This window comes from Muscardinus avellanarius (assembly GCF_963383645.1).
Source record: "Muscardinus avellanarius genome assembly, chromosome: X".
NCBI classification, from domain to species: Eukaryota; Metazoa; Chordata; class Mammalia; order Rodentia; family Gliridae; genus Muscardinus; species Muscardinus avellanarius.
Genome location: NC_137792.1, coordinates 30,857,498 through 30,880,925, shown reverse-complemented (window position 1 = coordinate 30,880,925; position 23,428 = coordinate 30,857,498). Strand labels below are relative to the sequence as shown.

At 36.8% G+C, this 23,428-nt stretch overlaps 1 protein-coding gene across 1 annotated transcript in view; it reads right to left on the bottom strand.

Annotated features, from left to right (window-relative positions):
* XK (X-linked Kx blood group antigen, Kell and VPS13A binding protein) overlaps positions 1-12,840 on the bottom strand; it is a gene marked incomplete at both ends in the record, with an annotated part of 41,622 nt that extends 28,782 nt beyond the window's left edge. The window contains 2 exons of the mRNA XM_080718849.1: positions 6,039-6,301; positions 12,596-12,840. Of these exons, the coding sequence (XP_080574975.1) occupies positions 6,039-6,301; positions 12,596-12,840 (508 nt within the window). The remainder of the gene's footprint in view (positions 1-6,038; positions 6,302-12,595) is intronic.
* Positions 12,841-23,428: the final 10,588 nt, after the last annotated feature.

Genomic DNA, 23,428 nt, shown 5'->3' with positions numbered 1-23,428 from the left:
ATCTGACCTATGCTTGAAAATTTAGGATTGAAAATATAAGCTCTACTTATCTATATGTCTATTTATATGTCTCTGTGTCAATAATTCAGAAACATTTTCACCTCTGGATGGTATTGCTATATTAGATTATAAAGTCTCTTAAAGAAGCTCTTCTGGTCAACATTTCTAGACAAATATTTGCTCACTTAAAGTAAATATAACTAATTTTTTGAAACTATAGAAAATTTATTATACTTCAAAAGTCCTAGCTTAAAAGCATATATTCTCCTAGAAATAAAAACAAAACCATTAGAAGAATTTATATTTACATAATTTATGTAAATCATAGGCAAATAAGATTAAGAGTTTAAATTTAATGTAAACAAGTATATTTTCTGATGTATCAGTGTTGTGTATAATACAAGCATACTTTTTACTTTTTGGGTATGTCTTTACTAAATGCATACAATTTCTGATCAAATGAACTAGAATTATTCACATTGAATATTTAGCATTGTAAAAAACCTAAATTTATGTTGAAGCAAATTAAATCAATGTTGTGTCAAACTTCTATTACCATGGTAATTAGATTTAGTAGTAAGTCACCTTGAAGAACATTTAGAACAGCTTTACTTAAGATGGGCTATATGATGGACTTTTAGATTATTTCTATGTAAGACAATATACTTAAATTGATTAGTAAGCATAATGTTCAGGTATATACTTTTGTTCCTTATTCATACATGCACAAAGATGTTCTATCTTTGAGTCTGTAAATTCATAGTTTAATTTTTCCACTTTACAAAACTGAATAAGGGAAGCATATGACTATATAGGGCTGGGTTAGGTATATCCATGAGATCTGCTAGTCTAGCTAAGCATAGTGGGGAAATCCTGGCTAGATTAGCCTTGGGCAGCTGAGGCAAGAGGTTCACAAGTTCATCCCTTGGCAACTTTATAAGATCCTGTCTCAAGATTAAACAATAAGAACAGCAAAGAGAAAAGGGGTGGGAGTATAGTTCAGTGGTAGAGTGCTCCTGGTTTCAATCTCTACAAAAAAAAAGTTAAAATTGAAATATGCTAGTCTGCTGTAATGACGGAAATTCAAAATTATCCACTCCCTAATTTTGGGGGGAACTACAAAGACTGCAATCATGTCCAAATAGCAAAGATTCCACATTTCTAATCACAATGACACCTTTTTCCTGGTATTATCATGCCCTTGATTAGTCTCTTTAAAATAAAATAAACAACAGAAATTCTACATTTATGAATGTGTTAAGAACTCTTTATGTTTATATAAGAACTGTCTTGTCACTTTAATTAGCAGAGAGCCAATTCACAGCTATTCATGTACTATACTCAGGCACGCAGGATCTTTTCTTAATTCTCAAATCTCAAATTTTTGCTGGGTACAGTAACAGATGCCTAATATCCCAGTACTTGGGAGGCTGAGACAAGAGAATTCTAAGTTTGGGGCCAACTTCGGTGATTTAGCGAGACTATTTTAAAATAAAAATTAAAAGTGGGCTGGAATATATCTCAGTGGTAGAGTATCCCTAGTTTCAATCCCCAGGGCAACAACAACAAAAATCTCAAATGACCTTTCAAAATCAAATCCAAAATTAAAATAAAAAATGCCCTTATACTTTTACAATTAAAATTGCCTTTAAGATTTTCCAGGGAAATTTTGGAAATAAAAATTTGTACTTTCACCTACCTTATAAGTGATGTTAGAAAAATAAGGTTTATTTGCTATGGTAATACTGATGAGTTGCTTGGTAAAAAGTCAAAGAAATAGGGATGGGCAGCTTTCCCTAGAATGATTTGAACAGGAAAAACATTGTTAATGTAAATACAGTCAGCTCTCTCTATACTCAGGTTCTGTATCTGTGATTCAACCAAATGCATATCAAAATATTAGAAAAATGTATCTGTACTGAATATCCTTGGATTTCTACAAGAATAGCTTACAAAAGAGCCCCAACCCCAACACTACTTTCATTCTCGATGAGCCCCTGTGAATGGACTAATTCAAACAACAAGCTAGGTCTGTTTGCTTCCACAGATGCAGAGAGAGGGAGAGTCACCAGGTAGAAGGAGCACAGCAGAAACCAGAGTGTATCCTGCTTGTTGAGGCCATCTCCTCCTATCTTATTCCTCTGTATGATGCTCTCCTGTCTCTCTCCAAGGGGAAGAAGTGGATGGTTGTCACAGTCACTGGCCCCAATCACCTGAGCCCTGGGCCCAGCTGCACATGCCTGAACATGTGTGTTAGGGAAGGAGACTGATGCAACTATTTAAGAGCCATCCATGACATTGCTGTGTCAAACAGCAGTTTACAGGCACAAGTAGACTTAACACTTGGGAAAAACAAATATGGAAGAACTCTTATCCCTCATATTCCACATGAGTAAACTCGAGCTGAGAAGAAAAAAATGAATGTCCTAGATCATATGGCCAGAAAATGATACAGTGGCATCTTGAACTTAGTAGAAGCCATATGGGCAGCTTTTGAGCAGCCCTCTGAGAAAGCCCAGAAGGAAGCAAAAGGTGGCCCTTGGTGACTTGATGAATCCTGAAAACATCAAATGTAGATATTCACAAGCAAGTGGACAGACTGCTACAATGCTTGATGTGAATCCTATTTTGAATTTAAAACAGCAACTGAGAGTATTGATACAAACTGCACATAGTTTGAATAGATAATTTGAGACAAAAATTTACACAATATCCTTATAGCTCTTCAAATGTGTATGTAGCCCCTGATGGGTCTATGTTGCTCTATGAAATATATGATGCAGATAAATTAGATGTTTCTTCTTAGGATGAAATTAATAATTGCACTTGCCATAAAACATATCCATTAATAAATTCAGTAATATTCAGTAACCAATAAGAACTGCTTGAGCCAGGTGAGATGGCACATGCCTGTAATCCCAGAACTTTGGAGGTTGAGACAGGAGGATCACAAAGTGTTGCCAACCTTAACAACTTAGTGAGGACCTTAGCATCTTAGTGAAACTCTGTTTCAAAATAAAAAATAAAATAGCCTGGGAGTATAGCTGAGAGGTACAATGCCCCTGGGTTCAATCCCCAGTACCACACACACATACAAAAACAGAACTGCTTGAATGCTTGAATTGCATTATCATATGCCAGATTTATCATTTATATATATATTTTACAATTTAATTTGCTAGTGTTCACAAGAGGACTGAAGGATTTTCCACACAAAATACCACATCACTAGCTAATAATCACTGTGTACGTTCCTTTTTAAAATGAGGCAGAACAGCCGGGCATGGTGGCGCATGCTTGTAATCCCAGCATTTGGGAGGCTGACCAGAGGATTGGGGTTCGCGGACAGCCTCAGCTACTTAGTGAGGCCCTCTGCAACTCAGTGAGACCCGGCTTCAAAATAAAGAATAAAAAATAGTGCAGGGGGTGTAGCTTGGAGGACGAATGACCCTGGGTTCCACCCCCAGACCTGCAAAAAAATAAAAAATAAAAAAATAAAATGAGGTGGAATAAAGAAGTTTAAATAAATAATAAATGGAATCAATATGCCCCTATATCCTGTTTTGTACATTTCCTTATTTTTTCTTCATCACTCCTCAAACTCCATGTGAAGGTCCCTGTTTATTATGTTCATGCCAATAGTGTGGCGCCCTCTTCCCCCATACCCAGTGCAATCGCCTTGTGACTTCAACCTCCCATACCATGTACCATGAATAAGACCTCCCCCTCCAAGGTCTTCAGGTCCTTTTCAGTTAGCAGCACCATGCTGGGAATCTAGCATGTCAAGGAAGCCCTCAGCCCACTTCCTGGCCTTCCAAGGCCTTCCTTGCTCAGGGCACATGAGGATGTATTCTCTGCCCTCTACTCCAGACAGCTCCTCCTACCGGAGCCACTGCCCATTGGAATCTGCTCCTCTGACATCACTGATTTAGATCATTCACACTGACCCTGGGTTGCACTCTCCAATCCTCAGAGAGCAGCAAAGGGTCTAAAAGACAGAACATATTCAGTAAATGTTCATTGTATTCATAAGAGAATCTCACAAACTAACCTCAAATCCTCACTCCACCGGTGGATCATGAGTTCAATTTCTTCTTTAGTAAAATGAAGAGACTGTTAACTACTTCACGAAGTAAAATGCTATGATGTTCATATTGTACCTGGCACAAAGCTAGCATTCATGGAATAGTCATTATTACTACCAACCTCATCATCTAGAGAAGAAAGGAGGGCACTGTGATTTCCAGACAGGCCCAATGGCAAGCTGCAGGGACCTTCTCAGAGCAGAACAACTTTGGTTTCTTCATCTGAACTTTAGCCCAATACATTCCCCATGAATTAACTAAAGGAGTTTCAGCAGGACCAAACTAACATTAGACTGAAGCTCACAGACACAATGCTCATTACTTTTGTACTATGAAAAAGAAAACTTTCCTATAGCATATGATTCAATTTATATGAAATATGCACAACAGGCAAATCCATAAAGAAAGAAGGCACATTAGCGGTTGCCAGGACTAGGGGACACAGGAAATGAGTGACTGCTAATGAATAGGCATTTCCTTTTGTGATAGTAAAAATGTTCAAAAATTACAGAGTGGTGATTATATCATAACATTGTTAATATATCAAAAGCTACTAAATTATACACTTAAGTGGCACAATTTTAAATTTTGTTATATAAATTATGTGACAATTTAAGAAAAACAACTCTTCAATGATTATGTATCTGGGTACACTTCTCCTTCATGCCAAATGCTACCCAGAACAAATTTATCAATCTTTGCTCAGGAAGCACAGAATCAAAGAGTATAGCGTAACTGAATTTGATATTGAATGGGGTCAGGTTTTGATGGACTCCATGTCCCTCACCTGTCAAGAAGATAGATGTTTTTATTGGTATGAACACACATAAATAGCATGGCTGATACTATTAGATGCCTATTCAATATCTATTTTTCCTACTGCCCTTTCAGGCAAGTTATAAGTCTACTCCAATGTTACCCAAACTTCACTGATAAAAATAAACACCTGAATTTCTTGTTATAAAACAAAAGAGCTGCAAGAGGGTTACTATATTACTAGTAGTAATATTTTGAAAAGTTTCTTACCCCTTCACTTTTTAATATTTTTCACTTGTGTCCAATGCATATAGAGACTTTTTGAAATACTTGTATTGGCCAAATTCTTCCCTCAACTTGACAAAGTGAGAATAGCCAGAAGGTTAGGAAATTGTGTGCACTTAAAAGCCAAAGGTTCTGACATACCTACTAGAACATCAAAGACAGCATAATAACCTTGATTCTATCATTCACTACAAAGCTACTATATCAATTATCTCAGCAACTTTAGAGTTATCACTGAAATACAGGTGTAAAATCCCAGACAACCAGCCTCTGGCAGCTGTATTTTTAGCACTTGGCAAGCTGTCTTTTCTAAAATCGGCCACACTGGTATTTTTAGACCCACATAATCTTCCAGAATTTTGCTATTTCCCAACAAAAGTTGGAGTTTACCTCCCTCCTCTTTCTTTGAATCAGAGTAGGATTTTGTGATTGCTTCAATAAAATGAAGGTAGCACAAGTAATACTCCATGACTCCCAAGGCTGGGTCACAAAAGCTCCTGTGGCCATAGTGTCCCACTATGAGGACACTAACCCTTGGAAGTAGCCACCAGGCTGCAAGGAAGCCCAAAATTCAGCCACATAGAGAAAGCAAATGGAGAAGACCTGATATTCCCTAATACCAGCCAGCTTTAAGACATGTGAGGGAAGAGGCCTTCAATAGGTTTTAGTTCCCCATCTTTAAGCTACTCAGCTATAGGTGAGCTTCCCCTTTTGATCCTTGCTCAGAATGTAAATTCATAAGCAAAATAAATGCTGCTATCATTTTAACTTACTAAATTTTGAGCTTATTCAGTAGAACACAGAAAGATTGAATGTACAAATGAATGAATTTCAACTGAAACAAAACAAAGTCCATGTTTTACTTCCCATTATAAAACCTAAATGCAAAAAGTAATAAAAAAATATACATACATCTTCCAATAGTGACATTCTGCTCCAATACACTTATATACAATTGCAGGGTCAACTGGGGGGCTGAGCCCAGGAACGCTTGGATCACTGATGCCCGGCTGAATGCAGAGCGGTGGGTGAATAGCTTGCCTTCTGCTTGGCCCACTTCCTTCTCAATCTCCTCTGAACGGCCATTTTTTGGTATCTGCCGCTTCTTGGTGATGCTGACATAAGGCTCTTCATTTTGGCCAGAGTGAGAGTAGATACAAAAGACTTCAAAACACCTGGAAACAAATCGGCAAGTCACCATAATTTGAGATGGGCAGGGTTTTCTTTTCTCAGTCATCCTGTATTCTCTTAGACTGATTCTCAAAGCCTTCAATGAGCTCTTCTGCACTATTCACCCTCTAAATCATCCCCTTCAAAGACAAGTTTTAAACATTTGGTCCTCTTTATGGCCTCCAGCAGGCCAGTAATAATCGAATAAGAATCAAATTAAGAAGTGACAGTGAAGCCCACAGAGGCGAGAAAATATATTAAAGAATGGCAAGTACTCCCACCCACTCTCCAATTTCCTCTCCTGACACATATTAGCAGTGCAGCCCTGGGCAAATGACTTATCCTCTGAGCCTTTTTCTCAATTACAAAGCAGATAGGATAGCTATTTGCCATGCTGCTGTGAAAGATGGCAATAATATAGTGTATGTACACACAGACACAAATTCTCCACTTAGAACAGATGCCCCCAGGCACTCTCTAGTTAAAGCAAAAGGTATGGATGGACAATTACCCAGCATAGGGCAGTTTGCAATCTAGAATTTCACTGGAAGATCACAATATAATCTCTTTGTTCTCATAAGCCCATACACGGTAGAGCTAAAGTAAATCATGCCCAGCCTACCAGAAACCCTATTTATAAAATTCCAGGCATGCACAAAGGACAGATCCTTAATCAGTGACATCTCCAAAATAAGAGAATACCTGGTTGTTACATTGGGGTTTCCTGTCTAGGTAATGATATGGACAGTGAACGGAAGAAGAGTATTGGTGCCTATGATATACATTGAAGTTTATATACAAACAAAAAGCAGTATACGTATGGATTGATGGGTGGAAACAGGGATGGCTAGAAGTGTATAACAAAATGCTAATTATAGAATCTAAGTCGGGAGTATTTGGTTGTTCACTGTAGAACTCTTTGAAGTTTTCTATCGTATGTTTAAAATTGTCATAATAAAAGACTAAGGTAATATGAGTTTCCCCAAGGAATAAAAACGCTCACGATCCCAGGTTTAGAAACTGTTGCATGACTTTTTCTTGAAACATGCACTTTCATAATAACTTTATAAAGCTGCTAGAAGATTTTATAGCTTTATTTACTTTGTGGAATGCTGTTAACTTTATACACTCACAGAGTGCCAAAACTATGGCAATGAGAATATATTTACAATTTGAAATATTAACATAAAGCCCATGATACAAGAATATAGGAATCTTTCTGATTAATGCAAAGTGGACATGTCTTGTGATTATTACATTTGTGTTGCCTTTGTTCATTCATTCCTGGGAGAAAAAAAGGTGTGCAATTGAGTGTATGTGTTATGTTAGAGAGAGATATGTTTGAAGCCTGTATAATATATTTTGCCAGTGGGGTCAAGGACACTTTAATATATTACATGAAAATATGTAAATCAACATGGACCAGTTTGCTCAGCTGAAAACAATGCTTATTAAGTTCAGGTCATGAGTTCTAGCTCAGTTGTTCTAAAACACAAATATTTGACTGGGGACTGAATTAGGCCTAGCTGCATCACACTGTTGGACCACTGACAACAACAGCTAGAAAACAGACTAAACTGATCATCATCTTTATTCTTAAATATATGATGAATGCAGATGCACTTTACTATTGGGAAATAAAAGTACAGCTGGATACCCCTGCCTCATTTGGAGGGACTCACTATCTAAAAAGATTTTGTAAAAGAACATGGAATAAGGATTATAATAAAAACAAATAATATTTATACAATACTTTTAGTTTATAAAATATTTTTCATATATTGTCTCACCAAAAAAACTCTGATGCTATAATTTGAATCATAACATTACTTATAATAGCAAAATTGTGAAAATAATCTAAAGGTCCTCTGAAGGAATAATTAAATAATCATAATTTATCCATTCAGTGCAACATTATGCACATAGAGTATTTACAGTAGTAAATGTTAAGTTTTATAGCTCACTCTTAAAATTATTCAACTCTGCCTCTATAGTGCTAAAGCAGCTAAAGACAATCTATAAATGAAGGACCATGGTTTTATTCCAATAACACCTTGTTTCCAAAAAATGCAGTGGTGGATTTGACCAGTTTGCCAACCCATGATGTTGATATTCAGTAGTTTATTCCATTTCTTTTCACTTTATCCCATTTTTAAACATAATAGATCCCATTTAAAACATAACATGAGGAGTTTATTCCTCAGCTAAAACCATGCATATTGATGTCAGCACAAATAACTTGAGGAACTAGAGACCCTTATAAAATATATTTTCCAAAGAATTATTATGATTTCCTATAAGCCACGTTATCTTTATATGACATGCATACTCTGAGAGGCTACACAAGAACCACACTGTTTAAATGCAAAATGCTGTAAGACCTTTGAAGAGTTATTGCTTAATCTCTCTGAGCCTCAATTCATGGACTGTGAAAATACGATAATGACAGTTAGCTTACAGGTTTTACAGTGGATGGAATTAAACACTGTGAGTAAAGGCCCTTTGCAAATGAAATAAATTATCTTTAAATGTAGATTATTTTAAATTCCTTTGAAATCTTGCTATAGAGAGAAATACTATGCTGAATAATTTTTCGATCTTCTATAAAGATTTTTGGAATATCTTAGTCTGTATTTTATGAACCCAGATTTATTGCGTACTAATTTGTCTTCATTATTCTAGTAACAAAATGGAGGAGGGAGGATTCCTTGAACTTGTAGCTCATTCATAGTTATTTCTATCCCTTCTTTTATGGGAATTAACATAACTATAAAGTAATGATAACTAGTAAATTTTTAATGTTCTTTGTGGTAAGAGATTTTTCTCCTCCCTCTGGTTTTCCAAATTATTATAACTCACAATATTTTCCTTAAAAGTGAAAAAATAATTTCAAGGCATTATGTAAAGTTTATATTCAGATCCAGCCTTACTATGGATATAACCATACAGACTATAGCTACATATTTAAATATGAGACTAAAATAAAAAATATAAGTGAAATAAGATGTTCTCTCAATTGCTTCCCTAAAAGAAAGAAGGGATAGAGTGGAGTTAATAGGTTTTACTCCATTGTTATGATTATGTATTGCAGAGGTTTTAAAAATATTTTAAATTCTTTTTATTTCATTTTTAGTGTTGCTGGGAATGGAACCCAGGGCATCTTGCATGCTAGGCAAGCACTCTAACACTGAGCTATGTCCAGCCCTATACTGCAGTTTAACTAGGCCATCATCATTTATTAATTCAAAATAGCATCTATTTAAATGAAGATGTATTTAGCTAATACCCGTCTGTTAAATACAGCTAAACTGTTCCAAAATAATTTAGAAATTTTATGAAATCTAATATTAGGGTATGAAGGGAGAAACACTGCCACTCTCCATTTTGAGGTATGGGATACTTTTGAACTTTATGTAAAGCTTATGTCTTAGAATTCAAATAAAATCAATCAGCAGGAAGAAATCACAACAAGATGTTAAGTCATTCTACTATACAAGAACAAATTGCTTTTGATTTCATCTGGAAGCAAAGAAACTTGGAACCAAATTTTGTGTATTTCAGCTCTAAGATCATAGGCTCAGTATCTCCTTGAAATAAATCAGATACATTAGAATGAGAGACTACTTGGCAGTAGAAGAGGATTGCCTGTTGTTTTTATCTTTTATTTTGTCTTTCCCCTTAAGATAATGACCCATTTGAATTTTCGGGAAACAAAAATTGTTTTGCAGTACTAAAACTTTCTATGTAGTTATCTCTTCCAAACACCAAACCTTTTCTTTCCTTACAAAGTTACAATATTTTTTTACTCTAAAAACTAACTATAGAACGATATGTAACAAAGGAGAAAATTACCTACTTAATCTATTTTTTAGGAGAATACTAAAACCCCATTTCATCAACCAGAAATTAGTGCTTTTAACATATTAGTATATTTCTTTGAGCTCAGGTTTAGATTTGTCATCCTATTTGTATACATAAAACTATATCATTGGCTTTTTCTTATTATTTAGAAACATTTTAAATGATGATAATGTATTCTCATTTATACAGATTGCTATTTAAATTGTATTTAATAATTAAAAATTTGAACCAACCTTTCTTAATATGGAACTACTGACAAAATGTACTACACACTCCATTTCTTTCTTTCAGAAATCATGAGGAACATAAACAACCCAGTTCCATTTTTTAAGAAGCCTTGGGTACTTGGTCTGAGGCCTCATTTTCCTCATCTATAAAATGGAGATAGGGTTGGGGTTATAGCTCAGTGGTAAAATGCTAGCTTGACATGTGCAAGGCATTGGAGTTCTTCCTCACCATCACCACCAAAATTAATTAATTAATCAATTAATAAACTGGGTGTAGTGGTATGTGCTTGTAACCCCAATATTTGGGAGGCAGAGACAACAGGATTGCAGGTTTGAGGCAAATGTGCAATGACTTAGGGAGATCCTGTTTCAAAATAAAAATGAAAATAGGAGCCAGGCGTGGTGGCGCATACCTGTAACCCCAATACTTGGGAGGTTGAGACAGTAGGATCTCAGTTTCATATCCAGCCTCAGCGACTTAGTGAGGCCTTCTGAAATGTAGTGAGACCCTGTTTCAAAGTAAAAGAATATAATTGGTCTGGGGGTGTAGCTTGGAGGTAGAATGCCCCTGGTTTCCATCCCCAGTACCACAAAAAATAAATAAATAAAATAGGGTTGGGGTTTTTAGCTCAGAAGTAGCATACCTCTGAGTTCAATCCCTAGTACCACAAAAAACTAATTAATAGAATGTGGGTGTGGGGACAATTACATGAACATAGTATGTAAGTACATACTAAGCCACCTAGCATGAGAAGCTTTGGAGAAATATTAGTTCCCCATGTCACACCACTTAAAATATGAGTTTTCTTTTCACAGATGAGGTTAAGAAATAAGTGCTTTACCCAAAGTAAGAGCACATTTATTTTAGTGTTAGGCTCACAGGGCTTGCCTGACCAGATAGAACACTCTTTTCACCAGATAACAGAACTTTACAAATTCCTCTCGCTCTATTTCTTCCTTTTCTTATTTTCTGATTATTCTCTGGCCATCAGACAACAGTAGCAACTTCTCATTTCTGCCAGTGTATCTGTTACTCTTCCTTTCTAAGATTATGAGACTTCTGGAGGCTGGGAAACTTGTTCACCAAGTTTTTCATGACTATATGTAAACTTTAAGTCACTATTTTGACTGGAACAGTCAGCTGGAAGAGTTGTGTTTAGTATGAGGTGCAAATATTTTATAATAGGGCTCTGTAAAATCTATCTATCGTGTTACTCAACTGTGTGTGTGTATGAGAGATGGGGTGGGAGGTGGGGGATTGATTTGATTTCCTGGTAGGAAAGGTTACTGTTTAGCTGAATTTTCTGGCAGCTGAGGTGTACCTTTGGTCTTTCTATTTCTATATCTTTAAATTTCTAATTACCTATATATAAAATGTATTATTATAAATTATTTTGAATCCAGATAGATACTCTTTGTTCTGTTTTTCCTAAAGATAAAAGATAAAAACAACACATTTTAAACTCTCTTCAGGGGCCTTAGATAAAGCCAAAGTTTCTTTTATTATCATATATTTCTACTTGCTCTGTTTTCATTAAAACTAACTTTCAGAAATGTCACTAAGAGTTTTGCCTAATACACAGGGTTCTGTTTCTATGGCCCACTGTGTACCTGCTTTTGTTATTGTTTCTAAGTTAGGCAGACCCAGAAGTCATTTGTACAACACCAGGTTCCCATACTCCATCATAACCATCATACCAAGAGAAAAGAAAGGTGTGCAGATGTCTAGATTTCTATGTGTGAATTAAATATGGTAATATTTGCAAAACTCTTAGTGCCTATTACAGTAAGCTCCACGCGTCTGGTAAATCCAATGAAATACCCTGTACGTGCTTTGGCTGTAACCGTGGCTTAGAATACACTTCTCAAGGCTTTGTGACCACACAAGCCAATCCTGCAGAGCCCACTTGACCACAGAGAAAGCCATGTATTTTATAAGAAGAACCACAGGAAACTGCCATTCCTGCTGTTCACATTAAGGTGAATATAGGAAATCTCATTTGAGGGTACCTAACAGGAATGCAGGGCACCCCAACTTTAGGTTCATCATGCGAAGATCCCGTCACATTCCTGTGGTGAGGCTTGAGGGGAGGGCGGCCTGCCTAGGGTACTGCCACCTGTCCCTCCCGGAGGGCGCCCTCTGTCTGGGACAGGTGGGGGTAGCAGCTGTGGGGCCGCGGCCTAGGGCTGACTCCGGGCTTCCGCACGCACCTGAAGAGGGGCCCGAGTTGCAGCAAGTGCAGCAGGAGCACGAGGGGCCGATCGCGGCTGAGGTCACGGTGCACGAAGAGGAGCGTGAGCTGCACCAGCGCGCAGGGCATCAGCGAGAAGAACAGCGTCAGCGACTGCCACATGCGGTCCCCGCCGGAGCGGTAGGTGCTGCTCAGGTACAGCGCCGCCGTCGTCTCGGCCACAAACAGGAACACGGACGCCAGCACCGAGGCCGGGAATTTCATCTCCGCGCGTCAGCGGCAGGCACCGGGGACGGGATCAGCGTTGGCGACCGTGGCGGTGGCGGCGGCGGCGGCGGCAACTACCCCAGGGGCCCCAGGCATGCCGGACCGGACTTACTCCTGCGCTCCGCGTAGCCCACCGAGGGCACGCGGTCCGGCTGATCGGCCCCGGCGCTGGAGCTGGGCCTGGGGTCGACCGACCCGGTTGGGGTGGGGCGGGCGGCGCGGCCCCGCCGGGACACGCCCACGCGCACCGTGCGCCGCCTGCGCGCCAGAATGCCCGCGGCGTCTCTGCGGCGACGGTCCCCGGGCGGGCCCCGAACCTGCGCCCAGTGACGGCTCTCGCCGCCTGGCGCCACGGCGCGCCGCGCCAAGTAGTGCTGGAGCTCAAAAGGATACAGTGGGCTCTGCTGGCCCTGCGCGCAGCCTCTGGGTCCTAGAGTCCCCTGGCCACGTCTTTCTTTGGAAATTGGTCATATCCCCTTGAAAAACTGCAACCAACAGGGCTCAAAATTGGAATCTAGACGCCTTTCCAGCACCGTCTGTATTTTCTGGGCTACGGAAACGCCTGATTCTTCAAAAGGCCAGAGTTGTTTTGTCATTTAAAAATAACCAGATCACATAGATGCTTTTCAAAATGCAAATAAATGCATTATCCGGGCTGGGTAGTGCGTAATCTCCGTACTTGGGAGGCTGAGACAGAAGGCTCTCAGGATTGCAGTCATCCTCAGTAATTTAGGGACCCTTCACTACTTAGTGAAACCCTGTTTCAGAATAATGAATAAAAGCCGGGTGATGGCGCACGCTTGTAATTCCAGGACTTGGGAGGCTGAGACAGGAGGATCTCGGTTCGCTGACATCCTCACCTACTTAGTCCCTCTGGAACTTAGATCTTATTTCAAGATAAAGACTAAAAAAATAGGGCTGGTAATGTAGCTCGGAGGTAGAATGCCTCTGGTTTCTATCCCCAGTACTGCAAAATAAATAATAATAATAATAATAAAATTAAAAGGGCGGGAGGGAGTAATTCAGAGGTTGAATGTCCCTAGATTCAATTCCCAGCACCAAAAAATAATAATTGAATAAAAATGCAAGTGCATTACACACCCACCAAAATGATGCAGGATAATTTTAACTTTTCTCTGTGCCTTGTGAGCACACCCCTTCCGCTTCTGAATACAGTGGTCTGGAGTTTTTATTCCAATGTTGAAAGGGTTATCAGGGATCATCTCTAGGATCCAGAACCTTCCCTCCCAGAAAAGCTTCCAGCAAAATAGACTCTTCTACAACTATGACTAACTTAGGTTAAAAAAACAAACAAACAAAAAAAAAAACCAGGGCCTAATAAGGAAGCAGTTTTCTAGCCCCAGGCATGGCTCTGCTTGCTGGTGTGCCAACTAACATAATTCCTTTTCACCTACTGAATTTTCAACTACCTTTTTGGACATCAGGTTGGACTCAACCCACCCCTGTTCCTCCCACCCTGATCAAGGCACTACATCTCTATAAAACCCAAGTTTGCATCTGTCCCTACAGGAATCGACTTGAACAATTTTAAGATCCCTTTCCCTGCTAGAATGGAGTGATTTCAATCTTCAGGCATCTTCAGCATTTTTGTCATTAGGAAAATAATGTAAATACAAATAGAATGTGAAGATTCAATAGGAACCAAGAGAAATAATGTAGAGGGAGAGACTCTGATGTACTATTTTCTTGGTTGTTATGTGACATGGGTACATCTATTTATAAGAGTTGAGGTTCAAGAACTCAGCCAAAAGCTGAGAGGTACCAGGCCTGATTTCCAAAAGGATTACTAATGTCTATTTATAGCACCCAGCAGTCCACCATGTCCTGGATCATGATATAGTCATAAACACAAAAGCAGCAGTACTCCACAGAATATTTGTGTACGATTTTATTTAGCTTTAAAAGGAATGAATGAGTAGCTTAGATTTCTTAATTAGAACACTGCAATTATTTAGCACTAGATTTTTAAGGCAAAGGATTATCACAGATTTTTACACGATTACGTGGACCATGTTACCTGGCAGGGAGGCAATAAGCCAATAAATGACATCGCTTTAAACATTATAAAGTCCAGTTTGTGGCAAGTTATTGTCTACAGTACAAATCTAATACAGAAAACACATTGGAAAGATCACAGTGTTTAGAACATTTTAACAGCAGTTTTAAAAACAGGTGCATCTCTAAGCTTCTGACTCAATCATGCTTCCTAAGAGATTTCACAGCGGTGGCTGTGAGCTAATCCCTATATGGAGGGGAAGCAACATCAACTGACTATAATACTTCCTACTCTAGGACCAACCTAAACAACAAAAGCTAAAATTTGCTTAGCATTTGTAATTTGATCCTTCTTGGTGGATCTGCACACCAACTGATTTACCCCAGTGATTATGTGTTCTGTTTTATCATTTGCCATTTTATCCTTAAGAATCACATATACCTCATAACTTATGATTACTAGTTTCCTTGTCAAACACCTAAGTGGATTTTCACTGAAGTCCAAATGTCTAATATTGCATTATAATTTCTCACTAGGACAAAATATCCATTATGTTTTAAAATATTATGTACACAATAGAAAGTGATATTTTGGTATAATAGTATGCAACATACCAGAATACTTGAGAATGTGGTTTTATTATAAAATATGGTAATACAGTTTGTGATACAGTAAAATATCTGGCAGAATTTCTGCTCTAAATTTAGAACTAATTGCTATCTTTGAAAGTGCTTCAGAGTACCCCTAAGGGAATGTAATAATTAGCAAGAGGTCAAAGAGCTTGTTTTGGCAAAAAGGCATTTTTTTTAAAGCCTCTCATTTTGTGTGAAAATGAAAATCTTTGAAAATGTTTGTTATATATTATAGATAACTTGTGTTGGATGTAATGTTAAAATTTGTATGACTTTACTGTAACAACTAATTCTATTATTTGGTATATTTTTGCAATTTTATGTTTATAACTGTGCCATTGTGCTGAAACAAATACATTTTACAGATCAAAATTTTGTTAATAACACTAGTTCATTGCACATTTCTTCAAAATTCAATAGTACTTTGAATAATGGTACTTATTTGCTCCTAGTTAGTTAGGAATAAGCAGTTATACTGTATTGGCATGTTATTTTTATACCCCCATATAATTAAAGAATTGCACTAATTTGCTGCTTGTGAAATGTATCATTAGGAAAATGAATTTATTTCTTACAATGATATAATCATATGTCTATAAGTATTGTGAATTGTGTAAAAAAAAAGCTTTTTGGAGAAGTAAATTCTATTCATTTGGGAAATGGACATTTTCAAAATGATATAGGATGTTTGAGTATTCCCCAATTGAATATGGCTTTACAAGAGTGTTTTTCCTTCTACAAATCCAGTTTTAAAATTTTGTTAGTTTAATGACATTAAATCCAAGAGATTAAAATTCAGACTTTCCTTCTAAGCAGAGCTCCCCCAAATATTCAAAGCTGGGAAAGCTTTGAATATTTTCAGAGAATGGGCTGCTCTTCATTATCTAATTCTAAAACCAAGCTTTTGCAAGTAGAATATTCCACTCCTACTCCTAGAACGTCTATATAAAATACATACTGCATTTTCAATACCAAAATGATTCTACTGCTGCTACAGTCTCCAGAAGACATCTGTAATATTGAAATACTAAAAACGTAAGAGAGACAACATTGATCACTTAAATCAATTTGCTTATGTGAATACATCCACATATAAGGATTACTACAGTCACCTTGAATGGAATTCAGTGGCAGAATTTATTTTAGTTGTAATTGCCACTTAAATATCCTAAAACAAAACTTAAGGGGATAGCATCAGAGGCCCCACTAAAACCATGTTGCAAAAAGAGTGTTTGCTAAAGAGTGACAGTAGACAAGTATAGTTTGTATTAAACTGATTGCTATGTCACAGCTACTTTATATACTATACAAAGAGTATACCTTGAAGCATGTAAATGAACATCACACACAAAATATAAAAAGAAAGCATCTGTAGAATTGAATTACTCTGCTTGTGTTGATTTTATGTTGACACACACATGTTCAGGTGCTTCTTTTTTATCTTTTTAGAGTGTTCATCATTTCCAAAAGGAAAAGAATAAGGTGCATATTTGGGTACTTTCTGAAGATTTATATCCATGATAAGACCTTAATGCCATCTGTTGGTTTTAATTTAGTAAGTGGTTGTTCTAGAACTAAACCTTTCAGGTCATTCTAAGTAAAAAGAAAGAGATGAGGTCTAAAAAGCATGAAGAAGGAGAGAAAACCACAAAGTGGCAATTTCTAGAATTCTTATATACATAGAACTCAACAATTTCAAACAGGATTCTTTACACAGAAGAGATAGCTCAAAGTTTATAGTGTTAATGCACTATTAATCTTCAAAAGAAGATTAAAAAATTGAACTGCCCTAACTTATTTAAGCACAAAATCTGTTTCTTTTTTTTTTCCTAGCAGGTAGCTCTGAGTACTGCTTTGTTGCAATTGGCAATAAACTGAAGTACTTTTACAATATAAAATACTCTGTTTCCATTTTCTTTCACAAAAACAAAAATGATAGAAGAAGCAGGGAGACCTTATCAATACTTAGGAGTGGGATGCTAGCTCTGCACTGTCCAGTACAGTAGCAAACCCGCTGCAGCTCTTGTACACTTGGCTAATCTGACCTGAGATGTGCAGAAACTATATATAAAATGCAAACCATATTTTGAAGGCTTATTTTTACACTGTAATTGTATTGAAGTTAAAATATTTTTGATTTACTGTGCTCGTGCAAATATATTTAAAATTAATTTTACACTTTTGTTTTTATTTTTAAATGTGACTATTGGAAAAATTTTAAATTACATATGTGTGCTGCATTTATGGTTCACAGTACATTTTTATCACACACTGGTGTGATAATTATGTGAAAATTATGGCTGTTATCATCTACAAATAGCTACTAATGGCTTTGTCTTGGCTGAAGTTTTAATAAAAATGAAAACTTAAGATAGACAACTTGAAGTATAAATAAGACCTTCATTAATTATGTGTTGATTTATTAGAAAGCAATTGGCAACAATTAAGATCCATTCATTAATCAATTTATGCTTGAACATATCTGTCCACTCAGATATTTCTCATAGCTTTTATTTCATATGGTTCATTATCCTTAGGTCAGTCTTTCTCCTCCATAGCTTGCGCGCGCGCACACACGCACGCACGCACATACACACACACACACACACACACACACACACACTCACACACTCACACACACACACTACTTTCAACGGGACTAAGGAAAACCAAAGAGGAAGCACACAGGAAGTCATTGCAAACTGTTTTTGCAGCCCTGACCTAAACAGTTAAGCCTCAGGTATTTTTCCCTTCTCTTTCTTGCTTGGTATTGTGCAGGGGAGTGAAAAGCAAGAAATGAGAAAATAAATAGGAGGAATTAGTTCTGGTGTTCCACAGGGCAGTAGGGCCATCATTGTCTAAAATAATGATATATTACAAAATAATTAGAAGATGCTGAAGTTTCCCTGCACATAGAAATGATACATTTTGAACAGATGAACGTACTTACTGCCCTGATTTGATCATTACACACTGTATACATGTATAAAACTACTATACTATACTGCATACCTATATGCAAATATACCTTAACTAAAAATAAAAGGAAAGAAAAGAGTGGATAGTATGTTCTTTTGACCCATACAACTCACTAGCTTTCCTCCACCTCAGCCTGGAACAAAAAATATAGATAATTTAATTTTCACTTTAAATAATTTAGAAACAAGTATGCAGAGGCAAAAAAAAAGTTGTGGAGAATTCTGCAGATAAGGGACTTCTTCATTTGTAAAGAGTCTGGGTGGAGCTCAAAAGGTTCAGCACTATAAGAAAATAAAAACGAATATTTCTTTAAATCTGAACAACATCATCCACCAGGCCTCAATCAATAATTTCAATTAAAGAAGAAGAGAGACTGTAACTCCAGTGTAAGATTTATGCTCATGCATAAATCTTTTTAACAAAAGTAATGATGAAGATGAAATGGCTTCCTGAAATAAATATGGAGGGGAAACAGGACAAAGGCACCCACTATCCTACTCTCATGCACAGGCACACTTGTGGGCTCTCCTAGACTTGTGATCTGATTACAGAATAGGCCCAACTCCTGCTGCTGCTGACCTTGGAGGTCAGGTCAGCCCTGTCTGGAGGGGAATCTAGTCTTATGAGCCCAGAGCTCTTATATAAGAGCAGGCATAGAAGGAAGAAATAAGGACAAAACCTACCTTCACAGGAGAAAGAGAGCCCCATGATTATGTAGACAATGGGGAAAAAGCAGCAGAATGAACAATTGCAGAGAAAGAAGACTAGAGACACTGATTCAGGTCAAGGAAATAAGATTATACTTCACAACATTAAATGTGCAACCACAACTCTGAGATGAGGAGCTTCAGCAAACTTCCCCCATCAACCCCTGTGCTTGCCTTCTCATTTGCTTTCATTGCCCAGTAGTGCCAAGATCACATGGCCTTGGCAAATTTGAGACATAGTCTTTTTAGCTATAAATTTGAGACAACATTGAATAAATGGTCCAGGCCTCCAAAGAAAGGCATCATATGTAATTGAGAGTATTTTTTGATATATCACACAGCTCTGAGGCCTGAATTAAAATGCAGATCAGACTCAACCCCAAATTATTCTATTTGACAATTCATTTGTGGTCTGTAGATCTGCCCTGGCTTCCCCTTTCTCCAGTTACTGGCACCATAGTCATTTGTTTCTAGGTATCAATACATTTGTATTAAAAGGAACTCCTGCTTTAAATCCTGGTTTACTACCCTTATGTTGTAAACCCTGGTAAATCAGAAATTTCTGAGGCACAAACGCAATAGTCAGCACTAATTATAGAATATAAACCAATGTACACTTGGTTTTTATCTATCTAGTGATTCAGACTTCAAGCACTACATGCACATATGGAGATTTCATTTTGGCTGACATGTTTTATCGAAGTTAAAGCAGAGCACGATTTTCTATAAACATTAGGTACTTAAAATATAGTGCCATTTTAAAACATATAAAGAACTTACATATTACAAAACTCTCACATCTGTTTTATCATCATGATCCTCATGACAAAATATGAAGTGGACATGGTGATTACTATACTGTAGTGACCCAAAGAAGTGGCAGAACAAGGTGTTGAGATTTCAAACATAGGGCTGTTCGCACTAGTAATATATTTTCCTTTTAATTGATAGCTTTCTCTTTTTCCTCGTCTGCTATCTCTCTCCTTCCCTGTATTGGGAATTGAACCCAGAGCTTTGTGTATGCTAGACAAACACTGTACTACTGACCTACAACTCCAGCCCTGTGTATTTCCTTAACATATTTATAAATCACAAACATAATTATAAAATTGAGATATGATATTGAAATGATTTGCATGCAACTTTGATTAAAACCTTAAAGAAATTTAAAGAAAGTTGAATAGGTTGCTAGTGGAAGAGTTGTGATTTAACGTAGACTAAGAAAATGATTTCATATGTTTTCCAGTTATCAGTAAGTGAATTCTATTATCTTAATAACATAGTCAATTATCCAAAGAAGCATAGGGAAACATATGCTGTCAAACTTCTGTTCTCCTCAGTTATCAGGTTATGAGTGGAACAGAGAAAGTAAATATTGATGACTCAAGGGAGATTGATTAAAATAAAGATAGATAATATTTGGGATGTGGTAACTGTGTTAATGAAACAAAACTAAACACAATTGCAATGGTTTATAGCATACCCTATTTTAAAAGTAGAATGCAGTCTCCTCTTGGTGAATGACTCAATGCATTCTCAAACACTTCCACAATTACCTTCAAGATTAATAATTATTTGTGCCACATATAGTAAAATAATAATAGCAAAGTTATCCTAGTGGTATATTGAAAAGGCTACATAACTACATTAAGAATATTACTACAGAAGGGGACAAGTTAGATAATTAAATAAGAGGTGACATATCATACTTTCCAACACCAAAACTTAAGTCTTTTTAAACCCCTTCTTAGAATAATCAGATATAAGCAAACTTTTCCAAATCTACAATTGTGTTTCTTCAGGAAAATGAAAAGTTTCAACAATATGCCAAAGTGGTAAACAAGCTTACCTTTGTTTCTAATATACTGCAGAGACATTTCAAAGACAACATGCAAACATGGCCTTTGCTTGACTTAGCACACAAAATTATCAGCACAGTGATGTCACAGTCACCCTACTAGATTTTAAAAGAGTGAACAGGAAAAAGGTTCAGTTTTTCAGAATTTCCTACAAATGGAACTTGTATGATGAGCTAGAATCTTACTTCTCAGTCTTTCATGATTTAGATCTCAAGGTTCAATACTAGAAGGATCAGAAAATAGAAACAAGGGAGGGTTATTTTGTTCATTACTTTCTCTACAGATTGTCTAGGATACTGAGTAATAAATAAATGTGAAAAGTGAAACTCTGGGTTTGAATCCTTGTTCTGCCCCTTCCTAGTCATGAGATTTTGGATCAATTATCCAACAAATCTTGAGGGGTTGCTCAATGATGAAGAAAGCATGTGTTCCTTTAAGAGCCTGATCTTGGGTGTTTATTATCTTCAGCCTTATAGGAGCCATGCTAAATGAATTTAAAATTAGATGATTAAAAGCAGGCTTCATTATCATGTCAAAAAGGGATCACTTTGTAGAAGGCACCTTGCCTTGAAGCCCTCTAAGAGGTGCTTGCCTACTCATGAACTTCTAAAGTTCAAATGTGGAAGTTATCTGAAAGATGCTATTTATGTGGTATTGCCTCAAACTCAGTATTTTCACAGATGAACAACTGAGGCAACTTTTATATGACTATAAATGTGAAAATGGGACAATAGGCTAAAACAGTGCATACTTTTCAAAATCATTTTGTCCTAGTTTTGTGTGTGTGTGTGTGTGTGTGTGTGTGTGTGTGTGTGTGGTACTGGATTGAGCCCAGGGCCAGTGCACATGCTACGACAGAGCTATATTTTTAGCCCCATTTTGCTTTTGTTTTGAGACAGAGTCTCACTAAGCTGCTCAAACTGTTCTAGAACTTGAGTTTCTCCTGTCTCGTCCTCTCTTATAGCTGGAATTACAGGCATGTGCCACGGTACCAATACCTGCCTGTTCTAGTTTGTTTTGATTAATGCAAACTTACAAAGAGTGATGAAATAGTCATTTGTTACCTTACTTTGGTAAGGTTCTTTGAGAATCTTAAGAATACTAGAAGTCCTCTTCTCCAAAATAGAAACACACACACACACACACACACACACACACACACACAAACATACTGGTGCATGCATCTAAACACACAAATATACATACAAGAGTTTTTAGGCAGTGGAGTATTCTATAACTCTTTCCAAAGTCTATCTATGATTAACATTAGAAACTACTGAACCAAAGTGTAAGTACTTAGGTTCACATGGGGAATAGATGTAGCATACACACACACACATAGCACACATATATACATATATATTCAAATATATAATGATTATTTAAATAATTAAGTATTATACAGTACAATTTCCTCCTTACTGTGAGATATGGAATTGTCAAAAATCAAATTCTACAATGGGGGTAAACTCATGTCCTATGTATTAAAGTGACAGATGCTCCCACAATGTTCTGTAAACCACTATTTACTTGAAGCAGTTTTACAACTTCTATGTGTTCAATTGGATATGACAACTTGGCACAATGGAAATTGTAGCCAGTTTCTAGAGGACTCTGTATCTTGGAAGATAATGTAACCTGCAAGGGAGTTCACTCATTTCTTAATCTAATAACATAAATTGAACAATATTCTTTCTACAATCACTAGTGCTTTCTTTGCCTCTGTCAGTCCCTAGGGACACAATATTCCACAAAAGGCAGAAATGACATACTTTTGCAGTGGTTACCCTGATCTTTTGAGATGAGTAATTTTTACCAAACATATATTTTACAGTTTTACTAATAGATTTATAGGGTTTATATACAAAAAGGCATTTTAAAATGATTAACAATAAGTGATACACATCTCACACTTCAAATTGAGAAAAACACTTGACAGCAACACTTGCTACAATATTTGGTAGCTAATGGATTTAACTTTTTTGATTTTATTTGCTGGGGATGGAACCCAGGTCTTTGTGCATGTTAGACATGTTTTGTATCACTGAGATACACCCCAGGTCCTAAATTTTACTATTCAAATTGAGCTTTAAGAAAGAAAAGGGACCTAGGATAAGAGATATACTAAAGGTTAAGGGAACTTTGAATTTCAGTGTTCAAACTAAGTTATGATATGATGTCTTTAAAGTGCCCAGGGTAATGATAAAATGTATATTCATGTGCAAATATCTCCATTCAGTAAGATTTTTAATGAGTAAAGGTGTAGAACATTCTAGAGTTTCCTTTTATGTCCTTCATCTTGACACTTCATCCCTCTTAGCAGTTTTCAGTTTTTGATTGTCATTATTTCTAAATTTAAGGGTGGAAGGAACCCACAGATGATCAAATTAT